This window comes from Nerophis ophidion, linkage group LG08 (assembly GCF_033978795.1).
Source record: "Nerophis ophidion isolate RoL-2023_Sa linkage group LG08, RoL_Noph_v1.0, whole genome shotgun sequence".
NCBI lineage: Eukaryota > Metazoa > Chordata > Actinopteri > Syngnathiformes > Syngnathidae > Nerophis > Nerophis ophidion.
In genome coordinates, this window is record NC_084618.1 from 46,711,655 (window position 1) to 46,733,158 (window position 21,504).

General features: G+C 37.6%; 1 protein-coding gene across 2 annotated transcripts; it reads right to left on the reverse strand.

Annotated features, from left to right (window-relative positions):
- Window positions 1-246: 246 nt before the first annotated feature.
- On the reverse strand, window positions 247-19,238 carry LOC133557842 (muscarinic acetylcholine receptor M1-like). 2 transcript variants are annotated; one of them, XM_061908688.1, is made up of 6 exons: window positions 19,168-19,238; window positions 12,849-12,913; window positions 10,712-10,884; window positions 6,796-7,091; window positions 2,911-3,563; window positions 247-2,808 (listed from the first exon to the last, which is right to left on the reverse strand). In XM_061908688.1, exons 2-6 carry the CDS (start codon window positions 12,895-12,897, stop codon window positions 2,327-2,329), a joined length of 1,653 nt encoding a protein of 550 aa, XP_061764672.1. In that variant the 5' UTR covers window positions 12,898-12,913; window positions 19,168-19,238; the 3' UTR covers window positions 247-2,326. The 2 variants fall into 2 exon arrangements, with proteins under 2 accessions (XP_061764672.1, XP_061764671.1); XM_061908687.1 differs by lacking the exon at window positions 19,168-19,238 and having other exon boundaries at window positions 12,849-13,430.
- Window positions 19,239-21,504: the final 2,266 nt, after the last annotated feature.

Sequence of the window (21,504 nt, forward strand, 5' to 3'; positions counted from 1 at the left end):
AGTTAGAAAATGACGCTTGTACAGTCGTGCCTTGACATAAGAGTTTGATTTGTTTTGTGACAGAGATACTGTAGTATCTCAAAATACTCGTATTTAAAATCAATATTCTCCATTGAAATTCATGGGAATCGAATAATCTGTCCTAAGCCTCCCAAAAACACAATTTTAACATTTCACATGCTTTATAGTAAGACCAAAAACACTTCTAGATAACAAAATATTGAAGCAAAACAATACAACAGAATGTACTACTAACAAATACATCAGTTTTATGAAATAAAGTAATGCAATAATGATGTACAGCAGGGGTGTCAAACTCAATGCATAGGGAGAAAAATTCAAGATACACTTTAGATTGCGGGCCGAACATGATTAACTGATGCCAAGGATGTCGTTTTTGTTCGTTTTAATGAAGTGATTGTTGATCAACCTCGTCTGAGCTACCCTTTTAACCTCTGGACAAACGCTAAATTATATTATTAGCATAAAAAAACAGCAAAATCCAAGAGGTTTGTAACTTCAGCCAGAATATCGGCAGACAATGGGAGTTTCTGGGAGTTTTCCGCAGAACCAGAAAGACTTGGCAGGTCTGTGGATGCCTCTGAGGAGCAATTGTTTCCTGTTAACGGTGTTTTTGTAGTTAGATAAGGTTCTTATTTTCTGTAATTTGCCATGCGGGTCAGCTGTTTACCCTGGAGAGCAGACTTTTACAGTATCTCCTGCAAGTTATTTTTATGTCAAATACACCATCCACAGCTTCTCTATATTTTCATGGAAAAATATTGTCCCTTTAGAGATAATTATAACTCTGGCATAGTCATAGCTTTTCGGCTCCTTTGTCAGTTTGGCACAGGTTGTAGCAGTTAAGCTCGTGCTGCTTTTCCAATGCAAACCTCAGTCATGTTGTTGATAATTTATTTCTTTAATTCAAAGAATAACATCCACTTCTTCCTTTCAGCACTGTCTTTCACAATCTGTTTCCTTTTTCCCATGGTTAGAAAAACAAAGTTGTGTCTGTCGAGCAATTAGCCAATGATAGAAAGTGAGACACCGGATGTTGGGTGTGTCTCCTGGGGTTTACTGGGACATTTGCTACACCAACTAGCAGAGGAGAGATATCTAAAGCTGGCCCCTAACCCACATTTTTGCTCGCAACTTAAAGGCTCACATTTCCCCAAAATTCTAAGATGAGGCACTGGTAAGGCACCACTGGCATCAATTAGGTCTGCGTTTTTTCATATTTAACTGTAAAGAAAGAGTTTGAAAACATCATACAGTAACTGCTTTTTCCCGGAGTCGGCATATTACTGTATTTCCTTAAATTTCCGCTGGGGCCGTAATTAATTTAAAACCTCTTCTCACTCCTGCTCTTACCAAAGGCATGCGTTAAAAATAAACATGCGCTAATTATTTTAAAACCTCTTCTCACTCCGGCACTTACCAAAGGCATGCAGTAAAAATTTGGGAGTGATGTGAGCTTGGACCTTAAATCCTACTGAATAGCTCTTAATCTTCTTCCCTTTATGCGATTTCAAATTACCGGTATTGAAATCAGCCTCCTCCATTTTGAAAATTATGACAGGGGAAGTGTCACTCGGGACGTCACGAGTTTGACCAGGCGGTAATACTAAGCATGCGCTAATTATTTTTGGAAGCAAGTTTGACCCGTCAGTAATTCAAGGCAGGCACATACTATATGCCCTGCGGCAATTCAAGGAAATACGGTAATTGTTCTAGGACATCGGTCCAGAAAAAGAATGACGCAATCACTAACAGCCATAAACACCCAAATCTTTGTTGAGTGCATAGGAATTTCTGACCCTATCTGTGAACCATGTACAGTACTGTACAAAAGTCTGAGGACACCATTAATTACCATGTTTTAGCAACACTTTGATAACCACATACAGTATAACTAGAATGTTAGACCAAAGTGTGCAGGCCAAGTCCAAATCTAATATCTTAGTTAGCAGGTTACATCCTTTTACATAGAGGATGATAAACTGACAGGGGTTGGACCAATTTTTTGAGAACTTGGACCGCAATATTACGACCTATTATTTTGACAGATTTTTCATCAGCAACAAAGTTTGTTTGCAATAGTTTTTGTGTAATCCTACTACTTACTCTTTACTGTGTGAAAAGAACTGCTCACTGAAATCATTAATAAAAATCAAATAATTCCAGCAATAAAAATAGTGGAGGCCTAAGACTTTTGCAAAATACAGTCTTTTGAATGTTGTTTTTTTCCCTAATGTTTTCAAACAATTCTTTTGTCAATTTCCTCATTATAATCCATTCAAATTATATTTATTTTACATGTGGTCTACCTTTGATCTTTTTTCCGGCAAGCCGCAGGATTCCTCTGATGACATTGAGGCTTGCCTTTGTTTTTCCACTGGCACATCAAAATATCCCGGAAAGTTGTTCGAAAAGTCTTGTTACACAGGGCATAGCACATGGGGTTGACTGTGCTGTTAACATAACACAACCAATATCCCAGTTCCCAAAGAGTTCCCGGGATACAGTCCTGGCAGAATGTGTTGACCAAGACCATGATGTTGTATGGCAACCAAGTAGTAATGAAGGCGAAGAGGATGGCACTCAGTGTCCGTGCTGCTTTCTTGTCATTTGCCTTTTTTTCATTCTTGCGCTTGTTAACCTCGGTCTTGGATTTAGAGGCAAACCTTTTTGCCGTGCTCCCATCTTTCATTGAGGTGTTTTCGGGAGATGTCTCAGCCGGCTGTGTAGGGTTTGACTGACTTGATTTTGTATCTTTGTTCTTCACCCTTTTAGACTTCTCCCCATCTAAAGACAATAGATAGACAGAAAGTTAAGACATTAGTTTTGACATTGTTTCCTTGAGGTACGTTTTTTTTAGAAAGTCTTGTTAGGCTTTCTATGTCCAACCTGCAGGAAGCCTTGATTGGTCTGCATCATTTACTTCTTCTTCACCCCCTGAAGCTTCATTGTTGTTAAGATTGTCACAGCTACCCTGCTTTCCTGGTGCAGTATTATCGGCCCTTCTAGATCCGCGGCATCTTAGTAGCAGGGATGAACACCGGATGAAGAAGGCACCACATGTTCTCTGACCGGTGTGGGCCTTGTCTTCTGAAGGCAGCTGATTTTGCTCATCACTCCTGTTTGTAGAACTCATTTGTTTCGATGACGCAGACTTCTCCTTCTGGCTATTATTCGCACCATCACTTCCAGCTATACTCCCCTGAGTTAGTTTTTTTCCAGCACCAGAACCCTTGAGACCCTCTATATCCTTAACACGTTTCTCTGTCTCCTGAAAGATCTTCCAAAACAGGGTTGTCATGATAGTGACTGGCAAGTAAAATGCAGCAATAGCAGTGCAAAATGTAATGATGGGCTCAGACAGAAACTGAATGAAGCATTCATTCGACGGCACCGTCCGCTCACCGACGATGTACTGCCAAAACAGGATGGCCGGGGCCCAGAGAATGAAAGAAATGGACCAGGCTAAACAAATCATGGTCATGGCCCGCTTGGTTGTGCGCTTGGCACGATAGGTCAAAGGTCTGGTCACAGAGAAATACCTGAAGGGAAAAAATAGATGCCTTAATACTACCACAGTTCAGAAGCCATTATAGAAATGTGTAGATCCTAGTTAAAACTTTTCAAATAAAGGCATCATGGCTACTCAAAATAAGAAATGTCTTTGGGTAAAATAAAATAAAAATTAAGGATGAGCTGCATTGGGGAATTTTATGTTTATACTTCTTGGACATGAAACAAAGTATCAATATCTTTATATTACATTTTTCTCTGGGATCACTGATTGATCTACAGTATCGACTCAAACCTTAAAGTGCATCCGGAAAGTATTGCTTAGATCAGTGGTTCTCAACTCTTTTCAGTGATGTACCCCCTGTGAAATTTTTTTTTAATTTAATTTTTTTAATCAGAGCAAAGCATTTTTGGTTGAAAAAAGGAGAGAAATAAGTAAAATACAGCACTATGTCATCAGTTTCTGATTTACTAAATTGTATAACAGTGCAAAATATTGCTCATTTGTAGTGGTCTTTCTTGAACTGTTTGGAAAGAAAGATTTAAAAATACCTAAAAACTTGTTGAAAAATAAACAAGAGATTCAATTATAAATAAAGATTTCTACACATAGAAGTAATCATCAACTTAAAGTGCCCTCTTTGGGGATTGTAACAGAGATCCATCTGGATTCATGAACTTAATTCTAAACATTTCTTCACAAAAAATAGAAATCTTTAACATCAATATTTATGGAACATGTCCACAAAAAATCTAGCTGTCAACACTGAATATATAATTGTTGCATTTCTTTTCACAGTTTATGAACTTACATTCATATTTTGTTGAAGTATTATTCAATAAATAAATTTATAAAGGATTTTTGAATTGTTGCCATTTTTAGAATATTTAAAAAAATCTCACGTACCCCTTGGCATACCTTCAAGTACCCCCATTTGAGAACCACTGGCTTAGATGTTACTGATGTTGTGTCCGGCTCACGTCCCGCCCATTAAGTACGTGTAGTGGTCAAGCTAGCTCTGTTTTCAATGGGCACTATAGATGCCATTTAGTCCTATGCTTGTGTTGTTTTGGGCTGTACAAATCGTTCAAATCGCAAGAAGGATAAGCGTTTCTTCAGAGTTCCTCGAGAGGTTATCAAAAACGGTGGAAGTGTGCAAGATTTTACGAAACAATAATGACAAAAGCGGCTCACACTCCAGTCAAAGGGAACAAAGTTGAAGAATGCATCAGTTGGCATTGATCACTTTCTTAAAGGTTTGTGTGACATACTTTTAACCTTTATTATTTCCCATGTAAGTATTATCTTAATATTATTTGTATTTCATAAAAACACTTTTGCTACGAGTGTTTTGAAAAGCACCAACTCGGCGTGTCTAAATAAAAGAAAGCAAATGTGAGCAAAACCTGCAAAAGTTAAGCTTTTACCAAAGGCAGCAGTCATAAATTAAGTTTTCAGCACATACACAATGTTGACATTCATAGTTATATTTTGATAAACTGGTAAAACGGCACGTGCAACAGCAACAAACATGGCAGCTTAGACGCAAATATAAATCATAAAACGTAACCTTAGCGGAGCAAAAACAATGTATATTTAATCTTGATACCAATTTGCTTGACCCAGCCACACACAGACAGGTCGTAAATCTCCATGTTGTTCCAAGTTTCCATCTGTTTTGTCCTGTAGAATGACGCCTGGAGAACAATAGTTCCATATGTATGGGAACGCAGCAGACGTATAGTCTTAGATGTCACGCGACAAATCTTTTTTTGAGGAAGATCTCTGCCTCTTACATACGCCGATAGTTTGCACGCTGCTTGCTGTACAACAGCCATTTTGGCTTGGTTGACCACCACTGGTTTTCACTTCCGGGAAGAAGTCACACGTCGGAATACAAGCAAAGCGCATTTTTCCCCATTTTGTTTTGTTACAACCTCATTCCAATACCCCGTAATGACAATGTGATTTTATTAATATTTTTTTTTTATCCAAACATTTTGCAAATGTATTACAAATAAAAACATACATGTACATGGCAGCATTATGCTGTGGGGCTGGTTTTCAGTGACAGGAACTGGGAGACTATTTAGGATAAAGAGAATGGATTTAAGCTGGATGAAAACCAACACTTCCCATCCAACCTGATAGAGCTTGAGAGGTGCTGCAAAGAGGAATGGGCAAAACTGCCCAAAGATTATTGTGCCAAGCTTGTGACATCGTATTAATAAATACTTGAGGGTGTAATTGCTGCCAAAGGTGCATCAACAAAGTATTTAGCTAAAGCTTTGAATATGTATTTACATGGGATTTTTAATGTTTTGATTTTTAATACATTTGCAAAAATAAACAATAAAAAAAAAAAATCCAATTGTCATTGTGAGGTATTGTGTGTGGAATTTTGAAAACAAAAATTAATGTATTCCATTTTGATATAAGGCTGTAACATAAGAGAATGTGGAAAAAGTGAAGCATTGTGAATACTTTACAGATGCACTGTATCTTTTACATATAAATGGCAGAACTAGCTAAATATTTATTCCCCAATATAGTTTCATTGAACATTATTATCACCTGGAAAACCAATCAAATGTTTTTTGCATCCGGACTTTCTTACTTTACCAGCCTTGGGAATTTAGGACTATTTAAAGGTTTAATTGTGAGTACAGTGTTCCCTTGATTTTTACACTTTTATGTTCACAATTTACTCCCCAAAATAACTTTTAAGCGCTATTTCATTGTCTGGCTTTCGTTCATGTTGGTCCAAAAAGCATAAATCTGTTCAAAATTAATTTGTGTAGATCTTCAAGAAACAACACATTACCAGACATAACCTGGCATAAACAGTACGTTAAGGACCACAATCCCTATGGGAGGGTGTTCAGAAATAAACAAAATATGATTTATTATGTTTATGTACTATAACTTATTAAGTCCGGAAATGTTTTTGAATTTTTTTTACAAACTGTAATCCTCAAAGAGTCATTTCATTTAAATGTTGTTGTATAGATAAACCGTGTATTATGTGTTGCACAGCACACAAGTACAGCCGCGTGAAAGCAGTGATCGCGCACCTGAATTGTCTGTGAGCGGTTTATACGCCTCACTAATTACTACCACATTGAACAGACTAAAATATATTCAACAACTATTGGCAATTTTTTTCTGTCCGCAGGATTTGTATTCCTCCGATTCAGAAGCTCAACCTTACAGAATGAGGTGTTAACACCCAATATAGCTAAGTATACACAATGGGTTACCTGTCAAAGCTAATGACGAGAAGATTCATGACGGAAGCGTTACTTGCTACATAGTCGATTGCAAGCCACAAGTCACAGACCACTGGTCCCAGAGCCCACTGCCCCATTATGATATAGGTGGTATACAAGTTCATAGACAGTGTGCCAATGGTCAGGTCAGCACACGCCAAGCTCAGGAGGTAGTAGTTGTTCACAGTCTTCAGTGCCTTGTTGATCTTGAAGGACAGCATCACTAAGATGTTGCCGACAACTGTAACCAGTGACAGTGAGCCGGTAAGGAAGACAATTACTATAACCTGAAGATGAAAGAAGCAGAGAAAAAAATTATGATATCATTCATGCTTTCTGTCTGTAATTTAACATTACAAAGTAGTCTACTTTTATAGTTATATATATATATATAAATATATATATATATATATATATATATATATATATATATATAGTACATACACACACACACATATATGTACTGTGTATATATACACATATATATACACACCGCACACATATATATATATATATATATATATATATATATATATATATATATATATATATATATATATAAACACACACAAATATATGTACTGTGTATATATACACTAGGGGTGTAACGGTATATGTATTTGTATTGAACCGTTTCGGTACGGGGGTTTCGTTCCGGTTCGGTACTTAATATGTTCGAGTTTCCACACGAACATATTAAGTAGCCGCCTATTCTAAAGTCTTAAGCTGCTCCGCTCTGTTTTGCCTCTGTGTCTGTCTGTAAACAGCACCCAGCATTGTCCCACCCACACAACCATCTGATTGGTTACACGCAAAGCGGTAACAGACAATCAGTAGTGCGTATTCAGAGCGATAAAAGCCAATCAGCAGTGCGTATTCAGAGCGTGTGTGTTTGTGTGTGTTACGACAGCAAAGCTCTGTCTGTCTGTTATTTAACTTTACCTTTTTCTGTGTTGATTGAGCTGTGTTGAAGCAGCAAAAAAGGACATGATGTTAAATGAAGAGTTTCTGTCTGTGATAGTTGATATACTTATGTAAGTTCATCATTAAGCCTACATGAACTCCATGGTGTTCAGGGATGAATAGTCTCTCCTATTGCTATTGTACTATTTTTTAGCTATAGTTACATTATTCATTAGTAATGTAGCAGCCTAGTTTTGAATGGCAGGGTACCTTCCATCACATGTTGATACAAATATAACATTTACATCATAAAAATCAACTACAGGCTTCCCAAATGCTGTAATAAATTAAGCATGATGAGTTGACTTGAAACCGTTTAATGTTGCAGTTTTTAATATGTAGAAGAAAGAAAATTGTTATCCATCCATCCATTTCCTACTGCTTATTCCCTTTTTTTTTGTGTGTGTGGGGGGGGGCAAGGGGGTCGCTGGCGCCTATCTCAGTTACTATCGGGCGGAAGGCAGTGTACACTCTGGACAAGTCGCCACCTCATCGCAGGGCCAACACGGATAGACGGACAACATTCACACTATTTAATCTGAGCAACAACTTGAGGCAGTTTAATGTTGATTGACGTGGGCAGAATTATTATAGTGTTCCCAATGTTAAAAGGATATAGCCATTGTTTAAATAACCAAAACATTTCTATTTTGTTGTTTTCTTACTGTACCGAAAATGAACCAAACTGTGTCCCTAAACCGAGGTATGTATCGAACCGAAATTTTTGTGTACTGTTACACACATGTTTCAGTTATTTATTCATGCAATTAGCTTAATCATGTTGACTGTAGTTCAATTCAGACCCAAACAACAATGCAGATAATATTTGTGCAATTTTGAAGATATTTAAACTTGTGAATAAAATGTTATTAATTTGTAAGTAGAATGTATTGTATTAAATCATTGGCTGTCCGCAGTGGTCACTCAAAGCGTTTCTTGCTGATCGCGCCATCACAAGTAGCGACTCGGCGGCTGTTTTCAGAGTTCAACTTCTTTCGCGTTGTTTTCATCACCACTATAATACTCATGACGTACAAAAAATATTCTAGTTTATCCAGAATATCGAAATTTCAAATTGGACAAGAACTTGCGCCACAAAAGGATGACACAATTTTACACTCCCCTGCAAAAAAAATGTATGGTGAGTAAAATGTTCTTTAGGATCCCTGCTAAAATATAAGTTTTACATCTATCGTATCTGTGTAACTGCCAATTTATCTTAAGAATTTGTCGATTTGCATACTGATTGTTTCTAGGTGTTTGTTTTTGTGACTCACAAGCCAAGTCCAAGCAGCCATGTTTACTCAAATTTTTTGTCACTTCCATTTCTAATTGCATAGGTTTAATCAATAAAAAATAGACCGTAACTGTAAAACCTATTTTGTCCTTTTCTTTGTTCAGCAAGCTTTCCAATGATACCAACCTTTTTAAAATGGCGTAAATATTAAGAAAGTTATTACATTTTAAACAAAAAAGATCACAGCTAAAGTCTTGATCCCCACTGACTTTATATTGAAGGAGTTAACCACAAGTTAGTGCATTATTACCAGTTTTGAAAGTCCATAATATTCTTAATATTTATCACAGGAAATGATACTAACATCACTGGAATGGCCTTTGCAAGACCTGTCTGATAATACTGGTTTCAAGTTAATCTTTTTTTTTTATTATTGTACAGACATATCTACTATATGCGTGTATCATGTTTGTATTTTTATTAAATGTGTACCATTAAAGCAGCACTAAGTACGTTTATAACTTTTGGGATGATACATGGACTTACAACTAGGTGAATGACACCTTTGTCCTGGGACTAAGCAACTTTAAGGAGGGTGCAGGAACCCTGCCACACACAAAACTACACATATGCTGACTTGCTTTACGGCATACATCGCTCCCCTTTAACCCATTCGTTAAAAAGACAGAGGTCGACGCAAATACCATTGTGCAACTACTGCTATCATAGCAAACGTTTCAAAACTACCAAAGAAACAAAAAGTTTTGTTAGAGGAGACAAAAAAGGGAGCTTACTCGGTTAAAAGGACAGTCAGGATCAACATTGCTCCGGTTTTCACTCTTCTGGTGTGAGCTCAAAGATGAGAGATTTCAGACTGATTCTGCCTTGGCCCTGTTCTTGCTAAACTAGTAAGTGACTTTTGATGCACAAATCAAAATGCTAATGCTAATGTCAACTATCGGAAATGTGCGTGGTAGCAATAAATAGCCACCAGCTTGATAGTTCCACACTACTTCCTTTGAAAAAACTCCCCCACCGGTCTTTCTTTGCTTTGGACCTGCATCTTCCGTCATACATTCCTGGTGGCAGCGTCATGTTTGTAGCGCAGTCCAAGATCATAAATAATGAAAATGTATTCCTCCATTTTGTATGCCGCTGCTGACTCAGTGGGGGTTGCCATTTTGATGACACTTGAGAGAAGGCTCGCCATTTATATGGCAACTTGATGTCCAAAAGTGACCTTGCTGGAACCGGCACAGAAAAACAATTTAAAGCCGGCTGTGGGTGTTTGGAAACGTTTAAAAAGAGGAGCTGTCAATCACAGCTCTAGTGCAGCATAGTGAGGCTGCTCAGTCAGAGCTGCTGCTTCAAGGATTTTATCAGCAAAGGGGGCGTTCTACCTTACCACATTTTTTAACTGTGATCAGACCAGAATTTTTTGGGAAAAAATGCCAGAGGGGACCTTTATTACAGCAAAGCCAATGGAGAAACGCCTCACACTGCTAGTTTGTGCTAAGGCTATATCAAAGTACATCACCTTGACTTGGTCATTTGATCAGTGCTGAAAACGTGTGAGCACCCTTGGTGTTTATAAAGTGAGTGTATTCAGAATGTCGTAAATTCATTAATCTAAAAAACAAAACAATTATAATACATCAGGTGTTTTCATGCTGGTTCTAGCTCTAAATACGCTCATCTGATTGTTACCTGCCACACCGAGTGTCCTCCTAATGGGTCAAAGTCATTTGCTGCCTGGCTCGCTGTCCTATTTCCTGATGATTCAGTGAAGTTTGCTTCATGCAAAATAATATGGCTGATATTTTGCTGATTCCAACCACCAACACGATCAGATAATATTGCCACTTCTGAGTATGAGCCATCTGAAATGGAAAAAAATAGTAATCGGTTTAAGGAATACATACGATTTTTGAGTTTAGCTCATTAAAATTGGAAACAAAAACAGAAGTGTTGCATTTATAATTTTTCATCCGTCTATCCATATTCTTCCAATTATCCGAAGTCGTGTCGCGGGGGTAATGACTTAAGCAGAGAAGCCCAGACTTCCTTCTCCCCAGCCACTTTGTCCAGCTTCTCCTGGTGGGATCCTGAGGTATTAAACCACTTCATCTGGCTTTTCTCGATGTGGAGGAGCAGCGGCTTTACGCTGAGCTCCTCCCAAATGACAGAGCTTCTCACCCTATCTCTAAGGGACAGCCTCGCCACCCGACGGGGTGAACTCATTTCTGTTGCTTGTATCCGAGATCTTGTCCTTTCGATCATAACCCAAATCTCTTGACCATAGCTGAGGATAGGAATGTAGATCGACCAGTACATTGAGAGCTTTTTCTTCCAGCTCAGCTCCTTCTTCACCATGACGGATGTATACAAGGTCCACCTCACTGCAGACTTCGATCCACTCTTCTCTCACTCGTGAACAAGACTCCAAAGTACTTGAACTCCTCCACTTGTGGTAAGGTCTCCTCCCCAACCTCGAGCTGGCACTCCCTTATCCGTGTGAGAACTATGGACTCGTACTTGGAAGTGCTGATTGTCGTCCCAGTCGCTTCACTCTCGGCTGCAAACCAATCCAGTGAGAGCTGAAGATCCTGGCTAGATGAAGCTAACAGGACCACATCATCTGCAAAAAGCAGGAGAGCTAGTCTTGCAGCCAACAAACCGGATCCCCTCAAAGCCTTGACTGCGCCTAGAAATTCTGTCCATAAAAGTTGTAAACAGAACCAGTGACAAAGGGCAGCACTAGCAGAGTCCAAGCCTCACTGGAAAAAGGTCTGACTTACTGACAGCAATGCTGACCAAACTCTGACACATGATCATACAGGCGATCCGATACCCCATACTCTATCAAAGCACATATAGACTGATCGGGCAAACTCCCATGTACCCTCAAAGACCCTGCCGAGAGAATAGAACTGGGGTGGCTACGTCTCCCACACCAATGCAAAAGAAAATACCATGTACTGCCCAAATCATGTGATTAGCGACTCATTGAGATCAGGCTCAAAACTTAATTGTGGCGCTTAAAGTCCAAGAACTTGTGCAGCCCTGGCACGATGATTAATAATTTACAATTCTCCCCTTCGGATTGTAAATATTCAATTTGTATTGACTTTAAAGCTTTAGTTATGCAAATGAGGGGAATATGTCTTCCTGCAATACTTCGAACAAGATATTAGCTGGCATTGAAAGATCTGCTGAATATATTGATATCAGGTAATGTCAGTATTGGGAATGAAGGGCTGTAATATCGGCTATCAGTAATAAGGTCAGCATTGAGCATCTCTACCAAAATGCATGAAAAAAGGCCAGTACAATATTGGAAAACACTGCTTCAAAAAATGGGAGTAACAGAGTAAAGAAATATGTGTCAGTAAACACAGAGAATATGAATTACCAGAAATGTTTACTTGGTAAACTCTTTACTGTTACTGCAAACTGTTCAGCTACAAACCAAAAAGCTGAGCAGCGATTCAAACCAGGAAAACACCAACACCAAAATGCATTTTAAAAACCACAAGAAAAGAAGAACTAGAATGTCAGCAAAATCTTCTGGTGTCTTCCTAGTAAGGACGCTGTCATTTTGAATGACATTAATTACTAATTGAGTCCATCTGCCTCACCGCCCAGCTCACATCCTCACACCAAGCTAACCAAAAAACGGAAAAAAAAAAAGGAAACCAGCAAGGCAGGAAATTATTCAAGCCTGACCATGACAGCCAACAACACCACAATTACTGTCAACCGACTGTACCTGCTGTCATTGTGGTAAGATGTAGGATTAAACTTTAATCAGCTTGTAGAAATGGCTCTTAGTGTTAAACTGTACCAAAAGTAGCTTGCACGAAGGCTGGATGAGATTCTGAGGTCGCATTCATGATGACCGATGGATGTCTAAAAGAAGAGTGGAGAAAAAACGTTAGAAGAAGCAAAATCAATGTGATTATTAACTTGATCCACCTTTCCATTTTCTACCAATTATTTGGGTTGTGGACCAATCCAAGCAGGGATGTCCAGACCCTGTCTTCTATTACCTCCGCTAGTCCCACCAGACCAGCAACAAGACGTACATGAGTACGAGCACCTGCTCCTTTTGGGTAATCTCAATATAGTAAGTGTTAAAGGGTGTCATGGGTAATTTCTCAAATTGATTATAGTTTGATTCATAAGGCTCCAAATCGATTGATCACAATTCGATTGGATTTACATTTGAATATAAAAAAGTCTTGAATCTGAAATCCAAAAGTGTAAATAATACTCATACCTACTCATGAACCAGCCTTCCCTCATTTGTAATTAAGACCAACCAAGAAGGACCAAAGCAGGACTCAAAGTGACCGATTAATTTGATGTTGATGTTTTTACATGTTCTGTGGCCATTTGTGAAGTATTCTCCCAGGTGTATTCTCAAACATAATAATAAGATGCTAATTGTTCATTTAATTGATCTCAATTCTGTACACTGCTGCTGGAATTTTAATTTTCCTGAAGGAACTCTCCTGAAGGAATCAATAAAGTACTATCTATCTATATATCTAATGCAAGGGTGTTTAAAGTAAGGCCTGGGGCCCATTTGCACCCCGCAGCCCAATTTTGGCCCGCGACACATTCTATAGAAAAACTAAAAACGTCCCAAATTAGAACAAAAAACTATGAGAAATTCAACGGGACCAAATATCCCAAAATGGGACCTGAAAACCAAAATGGCTGACAACCTGAGTGTCTTAAGGACTTTGATGATTTCCGTGTGTCCTGTCATGATGAAAAAGTGTACAAATTTCTTGTGAGACATGATATATTTTTGAGTGTACTTAAGCCCTTAAAAGCGTTTAGGTTGACGGTATAAATAGCAATATTAGTTAATACAAGCTTACTTTAGAGCACAGTTAACATAAATACAAATAAAATCATTATTAGAATAATCATGAACGATTTTATTGCTTTGTTATCTGTAACACAAAGATAAAATGTTGAAGTGTTTTTCAAATCTTAGCATAAGTTCACCTTCATTGTTTTGGTTTGGGTATTTTTCATTCACAAAATGTATAAAAGTGGCCCTCGCAACCTTCAATTTTTCTCTATGTGGCCCTCGCTGGAAAATGTTTGAACACCTCTGATATAATGCATAGGTCTTATTCCGACCTGTGGGTCAAGGATTATAAAGAATTATGAGGTGAGCTGTGGCAGATGAGCCCAGAATTACGGAGTATGGGTTTGTTAATGATCCCAAGTGAGCTGGGACCATAGTAGCCAAGTTAACCATTGGTAACACAACACACTCCAGAAGGTTACACAAGGTCCCCTTGATCCTAAAGGCACATCTCAGGCACTGTTGGAAGTTTGTCAATAAACATATGAGTGAATCAGAAGGGTTATTTAAGGGGAATATGATTTGTTTAGATTAGAGCAAAATTGAGCTGTTTGGCATCAACTTGAGAATTAGTGTTTAGAGGTAGACAAATGCTGAATATGACCTCAAGAAGACCATTGAGGGCCCAATTAAAGGGACCATGTACTGTCAGATCTTGGATGGAAACCTCTGTGCTTTTGTACAAACAGTGAAGTCCTTGCTGGATAAAACTATCTGTGCTGGTGCAGTCTTTTTAGACTTAAAAAAATATTTTGATACAGTCAACCATCAAGCTCTACTGTCTAAACTTACTCACTTTAACTTTGCAAAACATACCATTGCTTGGTTTCAATCTTACTTGTCCAACAGAAGACAATCAGTGAGGGTTGGTAGTTTATTGTCTTTCTATCTTGAGTGCCCAGTCGGGGCTCCACCAGGCTGTATTTTGGGACCAGGATTGCTTTCTTTATGTATAAATGACCTGCCAAATGTTTGCATGAATTTAACTTTCAAATGTATGGTGATGATTATCCTTTGCTAAAAGCACACAGGAAGCATCATCCATCCTCTCGTCAGCCCTAATGAGTTTTCAGAATTGGCTTCTTAACTCATGTTTGTTCCATCCATCCATCCATTTTCTACCGCTTATTCCCTTTTGGGGTCGCGGGGGGCGCTGGCACCTATCTCAGCTACAATCGGGCGGAAGGCGGGGTACACCCTGGACAAGTCGCCACCTCATCGCAGGGCCAACACAGATAGACAGACAACATTCACACTCACATTCACACACTAGGGCCCATTTAGTGTTGCCAATCAACCTATCCCCAGGTGCATGTCTTTGGAAGTGGGAGGAAGCCGGAGTACCCGGAGGGAACCCACGCATTCACGGGGAGAACATGCAAACTCCACACAGAAAGATCCCGAGCCTGGATTTGAACCCAGGACTGCAGGACCTTCGTATTGTGAGGCAGACGCAAACAAAACTGTTTCAATGATGTTTATAAAAAAACAACAACATAAAACTAGAGTGGTATGGTGTGTTCCTGGGTAATTTGAGCTTGATTTTGTAGAAGAGTTCAAGTACCTTTGGTCACACTGGACCCAACACTTTCTTTTAAAAAACAAATCAAACTCAAAGCAAAAATAATCAAGTTCAATCTACATGAGTTTAAACATATAAGACCTTCTGGCTGTTAAGATGTTTTTACACTCGATATTTTTCCACATAGATTTCTGCATCACAACCTGGTCACTCACTGGAAATACAATAATAAGCCCAATAGAATTGGTATTTTAAAAATCCTTGATCAAAAGCCTGTCATTCCATAAGTGCAACAATTTGGTAAAATATAAAATGCCTAACTTTGAAAATGTAATTAATTTTAAAAACAGCTGTTTAGTTTATACAATTTTTTATGGAGTAGCCCCAACGCCACTCTCCTGAGGACTCAGAACTGAAAGAGGTTTTGGCACCAGAGCCTCCTCCAAAGGAGACTTTGACATCCCCTACAGAAAAACAATGTTTGGACAAACCGTTTTGTCAGTCCAAGGAAGTAATTTCCAGAACAGACTTCCCATTAATAATCGAGAATGTCCTACCTTTTACACTGTTAAAAAACCCTTAGATTGTTTCTTAAAAGTTCCCAGTAATTTCGACACTTTGACTAATTTCATTGTTTTTATTTCTTGTTTCTGTGTTTTTGAGATTGTAATGTTTTATTGTCCTTCTGTGTTTTTGTGTTTTTGTCTTGGGACTACATATGTAAATTAGGAACTATGCTATAATCTGGCTCATTTACAATATGTAAATCAGATTGTTCATCAATGTGGATTGTCCTGAAGAAACAACTCTATTCCTTTGATCAGAGCTCTGAAGGTGGGTAGTGGGTGCTTTTTCCAGCATAAGAATGTCCCAAAGCATAGAACAAAGGGTTGGTCATAGAAGAAACACATTAATTCGGTGGAGGAGGATATATCCCTGAGTAACTACTTGAGAATTCTCTGTGCCAGGGGAGGCTTCCACTGGACTAAATGGATCCCCAATAGTTGTGGTGCATTGGCAGCAATACCATAGGGGGAAAGAGAAAGGGAGGTTAAGGACTTGGACCATTATCAAGACATTTTACCAGTGTAGAGAGTGCTGGGAGTGTAATGGTATGTACAATCGGATACCTTTATAAATTCAGCATAACCTTCCAAGACAGACCTTTGACTCGAAGAGGAATTCTGTCAATCGTCAGCTTTTTATATGACCCTCTATGAATTCTTGCTCCTGGGATTTTCATGGCCAAGAGTTTTCCTTCAAGGAATGGGCTTAAAAGGGTTATGCTGGATGCCATACCAGCATCGGCCATACAGGAATGGACCGAAGAGCTGCGATTGTTGGAAGACTTCTGCATCACACTATGCTTAAAAACCCCCAACTTTGGAGAAACAACTGTGGCCAAGCTGTAACACTTTCCGAGTGAAAGTGAGGCATGCTACGTTACTGTCACCAAACTGGTAATTGACAATCAGCAAGGCCAGACACACGGCGCCTTCATCAAAGGAAACACCAAGGGAGGGTTGCACCTCTTGAGCCTGTGACAAATCCACATATGTAGCTGACAGCAGCAGTGATGGCAGATACCGTCTGCCATCACTGATCTGTTTAATCAAACTGAACACAGTTTACAAAACTATACAGCCAAACTGCAAAATACCTTAAATACTGTATCCCACATAAAGAAGCACTTTTCCATTCCAAAATTGAACCCTCGTCAATCTTAACTTATCTTTTATTTCTCTGCAATGTTCCTTATGGGAAATACAAAGGTGCTCGCCTGTGGCCTTTTGCTTACTTCCTGAATGACGTTCTAACAATGAAACATTGAGGCGTTTGACCTGGTGGCAAACATGTGACTTGATTTCATGGTGAAGAAACCTTAGTGCTGTATAAACTGCCTCATCACGGACCTGTGACACGTGACTGCAAACTTGACACCTCATTGGCTTATATTCTAATACCATCCATTGCTTCACTCTTCATTTACAAAAAAGTGGGTCAGTTTTGAAGTAACGAATAATTTTTCACAAAATATTTTATGCAATCAATTTTGACAAAGTGAATTTTTAAACAAGCACATTGTGCTTGCAAACATTAATTTTAATTAATTAAATTAAATTAATAAGATTTGATATTGAATACATATTTATGTATACTAAAATGTATAGTAATTGTATTAATTTAATTGATTTTGAAATAAATCAATGCAAACATTTTAGTTACATAAATTGAGTGTCAAAAAAAGCTGTGTTTGAATAAAATGACAGTTTGTGATACTGATTCTAAATACAGCATGTGATATCTCCTGGCCACAGATTTGGCGTTAGAGTTTTAAATTCCATCCATCCATCCATTTCTACCGCTTTTTCCCTTTTGGGGTCGCGGGGGGCACTGGCGCCTATCTCAGCTACAATCGGGCGGAAGGCGGCGTACACCCTGGACAAGTCGCCACCTCATCGCAGAGTTTTAAATTCTTCTCTATTAATTCTGCTGCAGGCTCCTGACTGCCTTCTTCTGTAAGCGACCCATTACTGCCACCAAGCGGTGTGAAGTAGTAATTTCATTCACAGACAACTTTATTAACCCCACCAGCAACAGTTAGGCCACACACACACACACACACTGTGGACAGTATAAGACAAACAATAGGCAATAAATACAGAAATATTTAAAAAAAAAAAACATTTAAAGTCGGATATTCTTGGGAATAAAGAATCTTAAATATTAATAAATTTTTTTATCGACACAAAGACTTACTTGGGAGAAAATATCATTTCACAATTAACAAGGTGACATGATGAGGCTAAAATAGTTTGCATGACAAAGTCCATCCAGGACACCTGTGTACATTTATATTTATGTTCATAGAGCTCAACCGAGACAGCTTCAATCGTTTTGCTGATTCTGGTATCGATTAGCATAGCCTGTAAAGAAGAGATGCCATTACTAATACAGGCTGTACTAATTAAAGCCAGAATCATCACATCTCCTGGGAACATGTCTGCAATTCACTCTTCGTCTCGTCGCCATTCAACTTGACATCTAAGTTTTGAGAGATATTTCGGCGTGGAGAAAAAAAAAATGCAATTCTTCTAACAATTGTGCAGGAAAAAATAAAAATAGGAAAGAATAGATCTTGTCAGGACATCGTCTTCAACACTGTTGCTGACTAGGATGCACTCTGGTGTTCCTGACAATGTCCATTATTCCATCAACAAACTACAAACTTGTGTTTTCATAGTGTGAGTGGCAGCAATCGTGAGCTCAGAGAAAAGCTGCACATGAACTAAGTGGTACTGGGAACTTTTTGCTTTTGTCATCCATAGTTTCATCAGGTTGTGTAAAAGATATTGATAGATCCTCATTTAGATTTCATAATTTCATCCACAAAACAACATAATTCATAATTATAATAATAATAATCAACATTTTTTACATTTTCTCTGAGCGATTCAGAGTTTCGGTTCCCGCAGGTACTTTTCTCTTGTCTTCTTCTTTATTTACTTCACTTGCTTGTCATTGTTTTACTTTCAACACATGTAACACATCCAAAAAGTCTAATGACCACAAAAATGATAAATCATCCTTGGCAATTTGCTCCACTGTAAAAACTTGCAAAATGAGTCAACCTCGTGCGTACTACGATACTGTTCCATGATAAAGTGCATGATCCACAAAATGAGTCCATTGTAGCTGAAATAACATGGAAAGTTGTTGGAGTTGGTGTCAAAAAGGAGGTGAGAAGGCACTTACCAGCAGATGTGTTCAGCCTTGCTTGGGAGACATGCTGCCTGCCCTTGCTGCTCACTCAGTGTGAGAGTGAAGGCAACAGCGCCGCTTTTTGAACTTGAAACTCTGATGGCGTTCTACTTGACCGCACAAATAGCCGTTCCCTTTATACCTCCGAGCAAATTCTGTCAAATATAATAACATTGGCGACAACAAAAGACACAATTGACACAATGACAGCAGAGAACGGGACAAGGCTATTGATGCCTTACATCAGTGGTTCTCAACCTTTTTTCAGTGATGTACCCCCTGTGAACTTTTTTTTAATTCAAGTACCCCCTAATCAGAGCAGAGCATTTTTGGTTGAAAAAAAAGATCAAAAATAAAATACAACACAATGTCATCAGTTTCTGATTTATTAAATTGTATGATAGTGCAAAATATTGCTCATTTGTAGTGGTCTTTCTTGAACCATTTGGAAAAAAAGATATAAAATTAACTAAAAACTTGTTGAAAAATAAAGAAGTGATTCAGCTATAAATAAAGATTTCTACACATAGAAGTAATCATCAACTTAAAGTGCCCTCTTTGGGGATTCTAATAGAGATCCATCTGGATTCATGAACTTAATTATAAACATTTCTTCACAAAAAAAGAAATCTTTAACATCAATATTTATGGAACATGTCCACAAAAAAAATCTAGCTGTCAACACTGAATATTGCATTGTTGCATTTCTTTTCACAGTTTATGAACTTATTATTCAATAAATATATTTATGAAGGACTTTTGAATTTAAAAAAAAATCTCACGTACCCCTTGGCATACCTTCAAGGACCCCCAGGGGTACGCATATCCCCATTTGAGAACTACTGCCTTACCTAAGATATATATATATATATATATATATATATATATATATATATATATATATATATATATATATATATATATTGTTAAGTGTGACCGTGTGTGGGGGGGTTTTCTGCCATTATTAGGGAAGGTGGTTTGGATTGGGTCATATCAGTGAGTGCTTTGTTTTTTTAATGTCAAACCATAATTCATGATAATTGACCTGAATTACTTACGTTTATGTTTTTCTTTTCTTTATTTATTCAAATTAGGACAGTACATGTTAAGCAATGTGTCAGCAAAAAAACAGCTTCAACATAAATATTGTGGAATTAGCACAAAAGTTAAATTGCAAAACACACAGAAAAACATAATCACAGACACTATGGACACATCAGGACTAGACCATTTGACAAGCCAGGTGAGGGTCAGTGAGAGTACGTTCTGCAATTAGGCGGCCCCTCCAAAGGATGTCGGGAAAGCTGGCCCTGGACACTATAGGCCAGGGGTCACCAACCTTTTTGAAACCAAGAGCTACTTCTTGGGTACTGATTAACGCGAAGGGCTAACAGTTTGATACACACTTAAATAAATTGCCAGAAATAGTCAATTTGCTCAATTTACCTTTATTAAATAAATCTATATAAATAAATAAAAATGTCATTCCGTCGTACATTTTTTTTCCTTTTACAGAAGGTTTTTTGTAGAGAATAAATGATGAAAAAAAAACCACTTAATTGAACAGTTCAAAAGAGGATAAAACCCAAAAAAATTCAAATTTAATTTTGAAACATAGTTTATCTTCAATTTCGACTCTTCAAAATTCAAAATTCAACGGAAAAAAATGAAGAGAAAAACTAGCTAATTCGAATCTTTTTGAAAAAATAAAATAAAATAAATAAATTATGGAACACCATTAGTAATTTTTCCTGATTAAGATTAATTTTAGAATTTTGATGACATTTTAAATAGGTTAAAATCCAATCTGCACGTTGTTAAATATATAACAAATTGGACCAAGCTATATTTCAAACAAATACAAATCATTATTTCTTCTAGATTTTCCAGAACAAACATTTTAAAAGAAATTCAAAAGACTTTGAAATAAGATTTAAATTTGATTCTACAGATTTTCTAGATTTGCCAGAATAATTTTTTGGAATTTTAATCATCATAAGTTTGAAGAAATATTTCACAAATATTCTTTGTCGAAAAAACAGAACCTAAAATGAAGAATTAAATTAAAATGTATTAATTATTCTTTACAATAAAACAAATACATTTACTTGAACATTGATTAAAATTGTCAGGAAAGAAGAGGAAGGAATTGAAAAGGTAAAAAGGTATATGTGTTTAAAAAAACCTATAATCATTTTTAAAGTTGTATTTTTTCTCTAAAATTGTCTTTCTGAGAGTTATAGAATGGAATAGAATATAATAAAATAGAATGGATTTTTATTGTCATTGCCCAAGTACAACGAGATTTCATTTTCGGCACAGTCCCGCTAA